The 15,441-nt window shown below is 39.4% G+C and overlaps 1 protein-coding gene across 1 annotated transcript in view; it reads left to right on the forward strand.

The window, feature by feature from the left end:
• NOTCH2 (notch receptor 2) overlaps positions 1-15,441 on the forward strand; it is a 173,386-nt gene that overhangs the window by 79,391 nt on the left and 78,554 nt on the right. The window contains exons 4-5 of the mRNA XM_061121027.1: positions 435-770; positions 10,647-10,769. Of these exons, the coding sequence (XP_060977010.1) occupies positions 435-770; positions 10,647-10,769 (459 nt within the window). The remainder of the gene's footprint in view (positions 1-434; positions 771-10,646; positions 10,770-15,441) is intronic.

Genomic DNA, 15,441 nt, shown 5'->3' on the forward strand with positions numbered 1-15,441 from the left:
TTGTGGCCGTGGTGACTTAGGAGTAGAATTGTCAAACAGTGGCGCCCACTGGGTGAACAACAAGGAAGACAGCAGAATATCTTAGGGAGATATCTCCAAACAGAGGAGTGTCTTAGGGAGAAACAAGGAGGTGAGCCACGAGATGGATCCAGACCCTTCTGTGCTGCAGGGGTTCTTGTGGGCTTCCCGTGATTCCCCTACAGTCACTCCTGTGCTCCGCCAAGTCTTCGCGTCTCAGCTAAGGGCCCTGGAGAGTGCTCCTGTCGGGTGAACTCGGGGAGGCTCTGATACGGGCCTCCTGTACAGTTCAGAGAGCTTAGGGATCCTCCACGCAGTGGCTGCCTTACATCACCTGTTGGGTGGGAGATGTGGGGTGGGATGGGGCTGACACCCATTTCTGCGGGCAGTGCTTATGTCTGTTATCTTTCCTGTAGGTAAACTGTGCCAGTGGACTGATGCCTGCCTGTCCCACCCCTGTGCAAATGGAAGTACCTGCACCACTGTGGCCAACCAGTTCTCCTGCACATGCCTCGCAGGCTTCACGGGGCAGAAGTGTGAGACTGACGTCAATGAGTGTGACGTTCCAGGGCAGTGCCAGCACGGGGGCACCTGCCTCAACCTCCCGGGTTCCTATCAGTGCCAGTGCCCCCAGGGCTTCACAGGCCAGCATTGCGACAGTCCCTACGTGCCGTGTGCGCCCTCCCCCTGTGTCAACGGGGGCACCTGCCGCCAGACCGGCGACTTTACCTTTGAGTGCAGCTGCCTTCCAGGTAAGGAGTCCCCCTAGTGTCCTGGGTTGGGGGATGCACCTCCAGTGGGAAGGAAGGGGATGGGGTGTGGTTCAGTGTTCCTTGAGGAAGTATCCTTCCCAGCAGGGAAAAGGGGAAGTGAGAATGTTGTGTGGGGTGGTTTGCTGGTGAGAGAGGAGTTTTATGGGCCCAGTGTGGTCCATAAACTGAGCAGGGGGTAATTTAACATGTCAGAGTTTATGATGATGAGTGACTTGGAAATTGTTTATTGTCCTTTTTGGAGGAACAGTGAGAAATAAGAGAAACAGAGCTCTGGGAAAGGATAGATAAGTCTATAGAATGGAAAGGAACATAAGGAGAATTAGACATTGACAAATTTATATGTGTGATTAATAAAATGCTTTAAACTGAATTGATAGTAATAATAGATGATCAGCTTTCTTATATGCTTTTACCTCTGATGGAATAATGGATTATTTTACTAGTTACCTGGTTGCACCCCCTACTCTTTTATAATTTTCCTTGAAATTCTGGTCTTTAGAACCCTCTCTGTGTAGCCTCTCTGATTTTGGGGTCACCCTACCCAGACTTGAAGCTGGAGACTTTTGCAACTGGTGTGGTGGTAGTGCTCTGTTAATGAGTGAGCACTTTTTGGTGAGCGCTGATAGATTATGTATGGCACAATGACACATAACTCAAGATAGAAGCAAAAGAGGAGCAATGTGTGGGAGCTTGGGGCCCCTTGTTCCGTAGGATGGAAAAAGGAGCAAGGCGGGCCAGTTCACTAAACTCCTTATAAAACTGATGAGGAGGCCGAAAACCGAGAATTTTGATTGAGAACAGAGCCCAAGTGGCTGGAGCAGATGAATTACTAAGCAACAAAGATTCTGTTTTTATACAAATATCCTTAGTGCAAAAATAAAAGAAGGAAAAACCATAGGGGGGAATAATGTGCTGAGTAAGCAGAATTGCCTCAAAAAGCTGTTGTAGCCACTCTTTTGGAGAAGGAATCTTAGATTCTGGTGTTGTGGATATGGGTCACACGTAATGGGATCGTGTGTTTTCTCTTTTGGGGATTAAGGGCCATACGTTGGTCTTCAGGATAAAAGTAAATGGTAATTTAGTCATTTCATTCAGTTAAAATTTTTTGGCTGCCAGGTATGTTCTAGGCACCATCCTATGTACTTGGAATACACAATACAAGAGACTGCCTCGTAATAGGAAAGATACCACTTAACCATAAGCCACAAAAACAAGCTGTTTAATTGCCTTTCTTTCAGTTTCTCTTTCAGTGAAGAATAGATAATTAATGCTGTCATTTTAGACACTAAATATTTATTTACTTAATATTATTGTCATCCACATTATCTTGTAGAAGGAATAACTAAAAGGCATCTTTCTTCACTCCTGCTTTTGTTTGCATTTTAAGGGTTAAAAGAAGGAAACAGAAATGTAAACAATTTAATTTTGTGAATATTCTAATAGTCTGGTATTCTAATAGCCTAAGTGGCCAGTAATTGAGGTTAGTGCAATTTATTGCTGACCACTAAACGTGTCTTTTAGTTTCAAGAAAATTAGTTTTAATAGTTGCCTAGGACAGGAGGTTGATTTGGCAGCAAAGTACTAACGGGAAGTTAGAGAAGTCAATAAAGGAAGTTTTTAGCTGGGAGAGAGTGATTATTCACTCCCATAGCCTCTGCATTGTTATCCATTAGCCACGATAAGAACCTTAGGGAATTCTGAGAGTGTGTCCAGGAAAGGATCTGTCAAACCAGAATAGTATCTCCTCCTTGAGAAAGGAAATAACCAGGGATTCCACAGCTCGAGGCTGCCAGGGCTGGTGGGATGGAGTAAGGACGTTTTGGCTGTCTCTTACACTCTGCTTACAGTTTAAAGCAAGACTTTTTTTTTTTTTTTTTCTTTAATATACTGATGAAGTGTGTGTATGTGTGTGTGTTTGGGATTGGGATTGGGGTGCAAGGCTGGGGGCAGAAGATTTGGCAAAGAGCAAACTAACATTTATTTAATGCCTTTTATAAGTCAGGCACTGTGCCAGGTACTTCTGCAGCCATTAGCTCTATTACACAAAATCCTTGGGGATAAGTAGTATTGTTCAAGTTTTCCCAGGTGAAGCAACTCAAGTTTTGAGATGTGAAGCAATTTACCCAAAGTTGTACAGATGACATGTGGTTAGGCCGAGTCCTGAAATCCAGGCAGGTTATTTCCAATTGTTAACTGCTTGTCTGCCCCTGAAGGTGCTTTGAAATATCTAAGACTTTTTGTTAAATGTTTAGGGATGTACGAGTTAAAAAAAGTAGGTTCATGTTAAAAGAAAAAGGAGATACTTCTAATTATGATCGATAGTACTTGTTACTTACCAGCCTGTGTATGGGCTTCCCAGGTAGCACAGTAGTACAGAATTTGCCTGCTGATGAAGAAGACACAAGAGATGTGGGTTTGATCCCCTGGAGTAGGAAATGGCAACCTGCTGCAGCATTCTTGCCTGGAAAATTCCATGGACAGAGGAGCCTAGGGGGCTACAGTCCATGGGGTTGCAAAGAGTCGGACACGACTTGAGTGACTGGGCACATGCCTACAGGCTGTGTATGGCATCATGCAGATACCTAAAAATAGTAAAGTAGGCTAGTTGCTGCCTTTCAGGGTCCCATGATCTGAAACAGATGATGTCAGCTTGGACAATATATAGAAGGAAATTTAAAAAAGACTTAAAAATAATAGATGATGCAATAACACTGTGAATAAATACATATTTATACAATGTGTAAGATTTTATGCTCATTGGTTTTCATGTCCCAGGTGGAGTTTGCAAAGTATTAACTTTATTTCCACATAGGGAAATAATGTCTGATGATGATTTCCTTTTACAGAGTCCTTTTTATAATGCAATACCATTCTCCTGTCCCTCCTGCATTGCCCCCAACACTAGTCAAGAGACTAAAATATTACTTAAAATATCAATCACTATCTCAGTGTAAATAGCACCCTTGAAGAGAATCATTATTTCTATTCTAAAGATGGGGAAACCAAGCAAGTGACAGGTAAAGTCACTTTTGTCCAGGTTCTGCAATTCTCAGGTGGCTGCTTCCCACCACATTTCAAATCTTGGCAGTTTTAACTGAGGTCTGCCCTGATCACCCTATTTCAGATTGTAACCTTTCCCTTCCCCCTTCATCTCTGACCTTGGTCTACCTTTTCTTTTCTTTTTTGGTAACACTTGTCATCATCTTACTGTATAATTTTCACTATATAATTTACCTCATTATGACTGTTGTTTATTGTCTGTCTTTCCAAATTCTTCTGCCTCTTCTCCTCTCCAGAGTAAAAGCTAGGATCTCTGTTTTTGTTTGGTGATGTATCCCAAGCACATGGAAACCGTGACAGGTATATAATAGGCACACACCTACTGACTTTACAGGCTGAGTTTAGTATAGTACGGTAGTACTGAGAGCATAACTTTGGTCTTATTTTCTTCCTGGTAACATACCTGTTAGACTTAGTTAAGCTTCTCCTTCTGTACTGGTTTACACTAGTACTGAGTAAAAAGAATTGGAATTCTTTTCAACTCTAAGACTCAGTGAACCCCACATAAGTTAGTGATTATATTTGAATGGTTATGATATAGTTTTTTTTCCTGCAAAGGGCACTATAGTTACTGAGATGATTTTAGTATTGAGATTGATGGGGCGATTAAAACTGTAAATATGACTCATCCTGAGTAATAAAGAAAGAAATGTTTCTCAATAGAGGGAAGAAAAGAGGAATATATTCAAGAGGGAGCTGATAGAATGAAACCAAGGAACTGTATTCCATCTTCTTCTTGGTTCAGCAACTGTTAATAACCCAGATCCTTCATAAACTACCATTAGGTAAAGTTTTTAGCAGAAACTGTAAGGAGGAGTACTCAGCTAGAATAATTTTAGCTAAAGAACAAAATGGACGATACGTTCTTGAATCACTGACTCCCAATATTTTGGGGTTTATGAGTTAAGTTGGTTGTATGTCTGTGGATATATTAAGAAGCAGCCATGTGCTGTTTGCATCTCCTGGCTTTGCCTGCGAGTTCACAGGTGGACTGGACAATCCCTGATGGACTTTCCCTTTTTCTTTCTCTCCTGCACCTCCTTATTCCTTTATGATTTTTAAACTTCATAAAAAGCTGCCCAGTCTGTTCTCTCCAAACAAAGAAGGTTTATCCTTTGTAAATCGCCCCTATACTTTACAGGCTTGATTATGTGTAATATCCCTGTATCATTAAAATAAAGCTTAGCCACATTCTATGGCTTTTGTGTCTGCTCTGCAGTTGCTGGGCTTAACAACTCTTAGAAATAATTCCCTTTTGCATTCTCATATGCACAAGGCATGTGACGTTCTCTGGAGTATTATACTAATCATATTCTGGCAGATTTCTCTGAAGCAGATGCAGAAATTATCATACCATTTTGCAGTGCGCATTCTTTTAGCCCCTTTAGTTTGGGCCCTGATTCCAGTTTTTTCTTGATGTTCTTCAGGTTTTTCCTATCCTCCCATGCTTGACAGTTTTGCCCCTGCTATCTTCTCAGCCTTCTATCACTTACCTCCCCTTCTCACCCTGCCTTTTTGTATAGAATTTATTCCTTGTGATGTGCCAAAGGCATCTATTTCACTGCAGTGCCTTCTGTATTCCTCACCCCTGGGGGGACTACAGACTCTCTCTTAAGATCTTTCACAACCTACCTACCTCTAGCGCAACACTTACTAACCTTCCTGTTCATCCTTTCCAGTAGACACTCTCATCTTAACTACCCGCCCCCCTACCCTCGCCCCCAGTATCCAACCTCGTGCCTGACACAAATTGAGACTCAGTGAATATTTGACAAATGAATGAATTGGATGTGATAGAGAAGAGCATTCCTGTATTCTGTAATTAAAAAAAAAAAAGTTCTGAAGTTATTTCTTTTGAATCCCTTTACTCATTTCTCTGACTTCTTTGGAGGAAAAGTTAGAAAGGAAAGTAGAGCTCATTTGGGAGATACAGAGGGAGGTGGGTAGGAGCAGCAGCCTGGGTGGGTGGTGGGGCCAGCCATGGGGTCAGTGAGCTCACTGGGGCCCATTCAGAGGATGGGTAAAGTGTGCCAAGGAAGCCAGTGGGATGGAACTGGGACCAATTTGCTCATTTAACAGGCTTCTTTCCGGAGGGCAGGGAGAGAAGGTAGCCTGTAGCTGTTTACCTTTGGTACTTTGTCCAGTCCCAGGTATCCCTGGGTTTTCTTCACTCTCTTATCCCTCTGCACGGAAGCTCTTCCTGAGGACCTTCAGCCTGGCCTGGGAGAATCCCAGTTGTGTCATCTCAGCTTCCCCTTTCTGCTCTCCTCTTTGAGCCTCTGCACCAAGTCTTTCCACCGTCACACCTCCTAGGGACTGAAAATGAAAAGATATGGAAGCTCTCTTGAGAGATGCTGGTATCTGTGTGGGATGACAAGTTCAAAAGACACTTTTCTGCTCCCCACCCTCCCTGTCATCGTTTATCAGTTACGTGGCCCATGGTGTATAACAGCACAGTCTTAAAAATGTTCCTTCTGAGTTTAATTTCTTTCTTTTTGGCCTTTTAAGGATGTGAGTTGGCTTCAAGCAGCGAACTCCTTTTAGTACAGTCATGTGAGTCTTTCCATAAGTCGGCTACACCCATCCCACCCACAGGTCTGCAGACTGGTCTGCTTCCCTTTCCCTTAAAACCTTAAAACATTTTAAAGAAGAGATTGCACTGTAACTTATTCATTTAACCCATATCCATCCTCTGCACCCCCTTACCCCTACCTTGGGTAGACTTTTTATAAGAATTTGCTAGTTATTTCCAAAAAGAGCCTGTATCTCTATTTTTAAAGCATAAATCCTGTCTTAATTTTCAAGGAGAACTGATTTGGCTAGAGTTTCCTCAGCCAAACTTTTGGGAACTTTTCACCCAAAGTCAGTTTTTCAGATTTTTGGAAGAGAACTTTGGGGTCGCAGAGACCATACTGACTGAATCTAGGTAAAGTTTCTGGTTTAGGACTGCTTCCTGCCTCCTAGCCATGTAGAGTAAGTCAGCCATGTGGCCCTTCTTCATCTGTAACATAAAAGGATTAGAGTAGATAATCTCTAAGAGATGCTTTGATTCCTTTGATATATAATAGTATTAGCTAATATGTATAAAACACAGTGCATCAGGCATTGTTGTAAGTGCTTTTCCTTCTAATATAATATAACAGTTTTATTGAGATACAATTTACATACCATATAATTTTCTCTTGAAGCACACTGTTCAGTGGTTTTGAGTATATTTACAGATACGTGTAACCATTACCACAATAAAATTTTAGCTCATTTTTATATGACTTCGAAAGAAACTTTGTTCCCATTAGCAGTCACTCCCTAACCGCCCCCCACCCCCACTACCTTCTCCCCCCACCCACCACACCCCCTGCACCAACTCCCTCCCAGCACTAGGCAATTACTCATCTACTCTCTCTATAGAGCTGTTTATTCTGGACATTTCATATAAATCGGAACAAGTAGTATGCTTCTTGTGTATGCATTATATTCCATTATATGGATTTACCAGTTTGTATTTATCCATTCATCACAAAATAGACATTTGGGGTGCTTCTGCTTTTTTTTTTTTTTTTTTGAGAATTAAGAATAATGTTGCTCTGAACATTCTTGTACAAGTTTTTGAATGGGCATATATTTTCATTTCTTTTTGGTTTTACTTATGAGAGGAATTGCTGGGTGGTATGGTAACCCTATTTAATCTTTTCAGGACTCCCAGACTATATCCCATAGTGGCTGCACTATTTTATTAATACATTCCAACCAGCAGTGTATGAGGATTCCCAGTTTCTTCATTACCTCACCAGCATTTGTTGCTATCTGTCTTTTAAATTATAGCCATTCTAGTGGGTGTGAAGTGATAGCTTATTGTGGTCATGATTTGCATTTTCCTGATGGCTGATGCTGAGCATCATTTAATGTGCTTATTGGCCTTTTGTATATCTTCCTTGGAGAAATGTCTCTTTAGCTTCTTTACCCATTTTATAACTGGGTTATTTGTATTATTATATTACGGATATTTTAATTTTGTTGTAAGAATTCTTTGTATCTCCTAGATACATGATTTGCAAATATTTTCTCCCTTTCTGTGGACTGCCTTTTTACTTTCTTGATTGGTAGCCTTTGAAACCCAGGTGGTTTTAATTTTGATAAATTCCAAACTGTCAGTTTTTTCTTTTGTGACTTGTGCTTTTGGTCACGTGTGAGACATCTCTATCTAGCCCAAGTCTCAAAGATTTCCTTCTATGTTTTATCCTAAGAATCTTATAATTTTAACTCATACATGGTATGAGGAAGGGATCCAACTTTATTCTTTTGCATCTAGATAATCAGTTGTTCCAGCACAATTCATTACATTGTTTTTTTTTTTTTTCTGTCTAACTCATTTAATCATTAAAACAACCTTTCAGGTAGGTCCTGTTAATTAGTCCAGAGAGGAAAGAGAGTTTAAGTATTAAGCATATATAATATCTTGCCCATGTTCACTTAGCTACTGCATGGAAAGTTTGAGAATTGAATCTAGGCAGTTTAACCCCAGAGGCCATGCTTCAACCATAAATTAACTCTTTCACCCATTTGCCTTTCTGCCTAAGTAACTACATAGTGACAGGTAAGAACTGTCTCAAAAATAGTCTTGAAAAGAAAACATTTTATTTCTTATATATGTTATGGTTACGTTGAAATGTTTCTGCTTTCTTAATTTGTCTGTGGTTGGCAAATTCTATTCGTTGTAACACTGGCTAATAAAAATTCAAGTTCACAATCAGTTCCTTATAGTTTGGCTACAAAGGCTTCATCACCTCCTTGACATCTTAGTCAACCTTTATTAGTCTTAGTCACCAGGGAGATCAAGTTGGGGGAGGATGGCCAGTATCAGTTCTAGGACACCACCAAACCACACAGGTTCTAGCTGTGGTGGGCCAGGACTCCTTATTTCTCTCCCACATTCTGAAAGTGTCTAACTTTTCCGAAGGATGTTTCCATTTAAGAGCACTAGACTAGAAACAGAGCCTTCAGTTGTTGTTCAGGGACTGTACTTTGTGAATCTATAGATTTGCTCTCACTTTATCATAATTTTGGGTGGGCTTAAGCAGTTCAGCATTTACTGACTCAATCCATTTGTAAGATTGTCATATGATTAAACAGATACATGAGTGCATGCTAAGTCACTTCAGTCGTGTCCGACTCTTTGTGACCCTGTTGACTGTAACCCACATGGCTTTTCTGTCCATGGGATTTTCCAGGCAGGAATACTGGAGTGGGTTGCCATTTCCTTCTCCAGGTGATCTTTCCAACCCAGGGATCAAACCCTCATCTTTTATGTCTCCTACACTGGCAGGCGGGTACTTTACCACTAGCATCACCTGGGAAGCCCAGAAGATACTTGAGTAACATGATTAATTTTTTAAAAATCTGAGTCTATATAAATTTTTTCGTAGTCTTTCTCAAGCTTACTTAATGACTCATCTGCTTGCATGGACTTCTTACCAAATACCTGGAGAAATAGAATTCTCTTCAGTGAAGCGTTCATTTATCTCCATCTTCTAAAGTGATTTCCTTTGGTCTCTGGGTAGATTTTTGGGTACGTGGTTCATACTCATGTACATGACTGCTACTGTATTCAGAGAAACCAGCTATGTTCCAGTATAACAGGGCAGATGTAGAACACCACAGTGTTTGTGCTAAGGAATGAAGAAAAGGCGTGATTGATGTCTGCCCACTCACCAGACTGCAGTGTCCTGAAAGCAGGAACTCTTTCTTTTACTTAACTATACCAGTGCCAATATAAGACCCAATATGTGTTTTGAGTAAAAGAGAGAAACTTAAGGGACATTCTGAGGAGGCCAAATACTTAGTCATATGTATTTCAAATAAGGGAATGTTCAGTAAACTTCCTCTCTTATTCTTAAAGCTGATAGTCTTCCATTTTAGTAGTTAAGAGATTTGGTAGCAAGGAAAGAGAAAGAAAAAAGCCCAATGTGTAAATTATATAGGGAAACATACTATGGGCAATTAGGGTGAAGTTTGATGTGCTAGTTTCATTTTTCATAAAAAGGAAAAATCAAGAGGAAGGAAGTAGTGTTATAAGTGTGAAAAGGAGGATGAACAATTTGAAGAGTTGGCAAGTTTAGTTAGCAATCATGCCACCCCATATTCAGATAGCTTGTTATATTTATATTGTGTTGTACTTACAATGTGGCACTTATAACAGCCTCGGAAGACATGCTGGGCAGGTGCAGCCAGACTTATTTTACAGATGAGGAAGCTACTTTAGAGCTTGTAATTTACCAAGTATTAAATGGCTTATAAGCAGTGAGGTTAGAACTTGACCCTTATCTTCAGACTTTCAGTTCAGTATTTTTTTAATGTCTCCATATTCTCCCCCATGATTTTCCCAAGAAAAAAACAAAAAGGAATTTAAATTTAATTAGGTAATCTTTTATTTGTTCTTCCCATTAATCTAGTACGGAGCTGGGGAAAATCTAATACCCTTTTTTTTAGAACCAGCTGTCCTGAGTAGACATTTATCTTCACTGGGATTTTATTTCATGAAAACACTTTGAAATACTTGTGAGGTAACTATGAAGGCATGTCATTGGCATAATGATTCGTTTTAACTGTCTATGCCTGAGGCAAGAAAAGACAGAAGTTTGGGGGATTTTTATATGGTGAGTCTTGGGTTGACCATCTGCTGTCTGTTGAACTGTAATAATGAAGTCAGTCTGTTCTGATGACCATGTCCTGTGGAGAAGAACAGATCACATCATCTCTATGAGAATTTATCATTTCCTTTAATCCTTCTCTTCCTAGGTTTTGAAGGAGTCACCTGTGAGCGGAACATAGATGACTGTCCTAACCACAAGTGTCAGAATGGAGGGGTTTGTGTGGATGGGGTCAATACGTACAACTGCCGCTGTCCCCCTCAGTGGACAGGTATGTATGGTGTGACTAATCAGTCAGGGTGGGGCATGGGTCAGTAAGCAGAGGCAGGTTGTTAGTGAAGTGGGCCCGTTTTACAAGAGTGTCTGTGCTACGTCATTGGGTATAGTGCTAACCCCATACCTCCCCCTCTGTTCACTTAAAGAAATATTCTCACAGACATTTATTGGGCAGATGTTCTGAACTCAGTACCCTGCTAAGTGCTGTAGGACAGCTGTCCCCGACCTTTCTGGCACCAGAGACTGGAAGATCTTTGGTGGAAGTTTTTTCCATGAACCAGGAGTGGGAGAAGGATGGTTTTGGGATGATTTAAGCGTATTACATTTATTGTGCACTTTATTTCTGTTATTATTACATCAGCTCCACCTCAAATTTTCAGGCATTAGATCTCAGAGGTTGGGGACCCTACTGTAGAAAATAGGAGAAAGAGCATTACTGAAAGACTCTGAAATTATTTTCTGGAAAAGCAGCACATTGCCTGGAACATAGTACATGCTTATTAAATATTTGAGAGGAAAAGAACATAGTTAAATGCAAAAATATAAATATTCTTACCATATACAAACAAAAAATGTTAACTGTGTGAGATAATAGATGTGTTAACTGATCTTATTTTGGTAATCATTTCATACTAAATATGTCTGTCAAATCATCATGTATATACTGCTTAAACTTACATATATGTTGTATGTTAAATATAACTCAATAAGGCTGGAAAAGGAAGAGAAACTACAACTTGTCAAGTTCCAGTGTAGTATCAATGAATATTCTAAATTATATGAAAAGATTATTAGAATACTCTTCCTTCTGCTCTTCTGTTATCAAGCTAAAAAAACCCTGAAAATAAGTTGTACAGACTGGGAGAGTTCAGAGCTTCTTGTCTGTACACAGAAATCTATCTCATCTTATTGTTATGACATAGTTATGCAGAGGCTTGAGCAGGTCCTCTTGAAGACATTATTTTTATGTCTACGTTTCTGTATTTTCCTTTTTTGTATCCTTTTTTGCACATAGATTCTTCTGCCTCTGACATTAGAAGAATAGATTTGCTTAAACATACAACCATTTGGAAGTTTATAATGTTGTCTTCTTTTCTTCTTATTTTTGAAATTGAGTCTATGTAGACTTTTAGTTCCAATTTCTGTTTGTATCTATTTATCTAACTGAAAATGGAGGCAAGTAAGAACTGATTAAGCAATTAAGAACTGGGCCTTTTGGAGAGAAGTTGTTTGATTTAATATGGAAACCCAAGAACAAGCTAATGTTATTAGGAAGGAGCTATAGTACCAGCGAAGGATTGTGCCCAGCAAAGAAGTCCTGATCTTGTATTGCTGTTGTTACTACCTGATATTCTTCACCATCTCCAAATTGCCTTCCCTCATCTGCAGCAGCTAATTATTTAGAGTACTCTTTAGAGCTGTAGCCTATGAATAGAAAAAGACTAAAAGGGTTTAGAACTTTAGTAACATGATTTCCTGGAAGGGCTTTTCTGCTTTTAATCCCCAAACTGTTGAAAAAAATACTTTCCCACTGGGTTTCCCTAAAGTTGGACTTCCCCTAGAATTTCTTCTTGGTATCTTGATCCTAGGACTTCACTCCCAATGCTCTGGTCTTGCTGTCATATTCTCTCTTCTGTTCAGATTTTGCCATTTCTGTGGTGATTTTTTTTTCATAGGCCATTTTTTTTCCAACTTAAAAAGATTACTCTGTGATGACCTAATGGGAGGGAAATCCAAAAGAGAGGGGTTTATATATATGTATATATATACATACACACATATGTATACACACACACTTTGCTGTGGGGCAGAAACTGATATACTATACTCCAATAAAATTAGTTAAAAAATAAATAGAAATGGTTACTGTAAAGTTAATTATGTGACAAATAGTAACTGGAAATATTTAATTTTTCTCTTTTAATGATCCTTCCAGAAGTATTAGGCAGGATGAGATACATGTTAGGAACCTGACTTCATTTGAAGTCTCTCCCAAGTCTCTCCTTGGGAGAGAGTGACTCTGTGTGGTACCAAGGCTCCTGATGCCAGTAAAGATTAAATGATAATTGTCATTTCATTGTTGATTTTTCTTCGATGACACAAACACCAATCGATTTCCTGCTTTGATATTAGTTAGGAAAGCTCAATCTTGGGGAAAGGTTTCCCAGTGAAATTATATTTTACCAAAATTTCTTCCCCCAGGTTGTTTAATAGATACCTTTTTTCCCTATGAAAGTCCTTAAAAGCTGTTTCTTGTTTCATGTATTTTTGTGTTGTTTTTCTAGATGGTAGAAATGATAAATATGTTCAGGGTGTCAGTATTTATTTCCTTTGACCTGCTGTCATATAAGGTACCCTTAGTCTTTGGTTTCCCACGTTTCCTTCCTCTTTTCACTGGTGCCAGTCTTTGATTTCCAGTGACAACCTTGTTTTTTTTTGTTTGTACCACATCCTATGCCTTCATTCGTACCATTTCTTTTTTAATATTTATTTATTTATTCATTTTTGCTTGTGCTGGGTCTTTGTTGTTGCATGGGCTTTTTTCTAGTTGCGACGAGCAGGATCTACTCTCTAGTTACAGTGACGGGCTTTTCATTGCAGTGGTTTCTCTTGTTATGGAGCACAGACTCTAGGGTGTGTGGGTGCAGTAGTTGCAACTCTCAGGCTCTGGAGCACTGGCTCAGTAGTTGTGGCACACAGGCTTAGTTGCTCTATGGCATGTGGGATCTTCCCGGACCAGGGATTGAACTGTGTCTCCTGCATTGGCAAACAGATTCTTTACCAGTGAGTCGCCAGGGAAGTCCCACACCATTTCTTGCCTCTAGATTTCCTTCTACACTCCTTTCCCTATAGTCCTCACCAGTTTTGCCTGCCAGGAGCAAATCAAATGGTTACGTTCTTCAGGAAGCCCCCCATGCCCTCTCTCTAGGCTAAGCCAAGTGTTATCTTCTGGGCTCCCTTACTGCCCCATACATTTCTCTGTGATAATGCTCACTGCATTAATATTGGCATTATTATAGGCCTGAGGTAATGGAATGAGGTCATTGAACTGTTGATGACAGCAGATACTAGAGCTCTTTACAGATCTTTGCTGTCAGTAGCATATAGCTGAGCTACTCTTTATCCCAGCCCCAACATCATTCTGAGAAGAGTAGAAAAATTAGGGATTTTAGGGTTCCTATTTATATTGGTATTAGAGCTATAAATAAATTCACAGAAGTATTTTCTGCCTTGTCCAAATTAAAGAAATGAATGTGGCTGGGGGCTGAGAGTTAACTAATGCTTATTAGCACCTAAATAATGTGCTGATTACAATATTTTATTTTGTGTAATCTTTGCAATAACTATGAAGGGTAGAGTTTTAGTTATTCTTTTTTACAGATGATGACAGATACTCAGAAGGGTTAAACAGTTTACTCATGGCTCATAGTGGTTGGATTAGGGTTTGAATCTAGGCTTGTTGTACTTCAAGTCTGTGCTCAAATCTCTGGTCTTTTTTTTTAAACTACAGATCGACTGACTATATGAGTTATCTTTAAAAATATTTTTATTAAGGGCTTTGAGTCTTTTTTAATAGATTGAACATTTAATTTATAGTTTTGTTATTCTAGGTAGGATATTCTGGTTTGTTCTTTGTATGTGTGTGTTCTTGGTTACTAGAGATTAGAAGTTAATATTAAGTAAATGTTTTATATTCAATCTGGTGGTTTTTTCATTATATTTCAAAGGCTTATTGCAACTTTATTCAGAATTCCTTTTACAATTTTCAGCTATAGAGTTGAGGTATGAACTGTTTGTCTGGCTTTTGACAAAATTGAGAAGGAAGGGTTGGAGCCAGCTAAGAGAGGAAATTTAGTTGCCAGCTATCTGGAAAAAAAAAAAAAGAGGATGGAATTGTGTAGTTAAAAAAACCTATGTATCAGTTTGAAGTAAACGGAGATTTGGGAATTGGCCACATTTTTAACGAGAAGAGCCTGATAGGTACCATGTTGTTTTCATAAGTCCACCTACAAAGAAGGCTTTGATCTTTTGTAGCAAGTTCTAGACTTCAAGATGACCAGAAATTTTTTCCAAGTCTACTCATGGTTTGATTTGGAATAAATGAGTCACATTTCCTTTCTTCAGAAGCTTTTATTTACTGTTCACAGAACTGCTATCTCTTAGTTTCTTATTGAGGTATCGGGAAAATAAATGGTGCAGTTAAAAAGCTTTTCAAGCTTTTCATTTATTTAGCAGACAGTTATCATGTAAGACATTTCAGGTCCATGCTGTTTGATATGGTAGCCACTAGCCACATCTTGCTGTTGAGCATCTGAAATCTGACTGGTCCAGACTGAGAAGTGCCTCAACTGTAAAACACTTGATTTTGAAGACTCAGTATGAAAAAAAGGTAGAATGTTTCACTAATTTTAAATATTGATTAGATGCTAAAATAATAATGTTTCAAATACATTGAGTTAGATAAAATATAATATTTAAATTAATTTCACCTTGTTTTCCTTTAAGTTCTACCAGAAAATTTTAAATGATGTCTATATCTCTTGTGATAGTTCTATTGGACAGCATTCCTTTGATGCAGAGAGGTTCTATGTGGAAGCATCCTCTTTGATCCTGGGTGGCAGAGGGATGGACATGAAATTGTCCTCCAGGGGCCCTTGTATTGGCCT

Source organism: Dama dama, chromosome 20 (assembly GCF_033118175.1).
Source record: "Dama dama isolate Ldn47 chromosome 20, ASM3311817v1, whole genome shotgun sequence".
NCBI classification, from domain to species: Eukaryota; Metazoa; Chordata; class Mammalia; order Artiodactyla; family Cervidae; genus Dama; species Dama dama.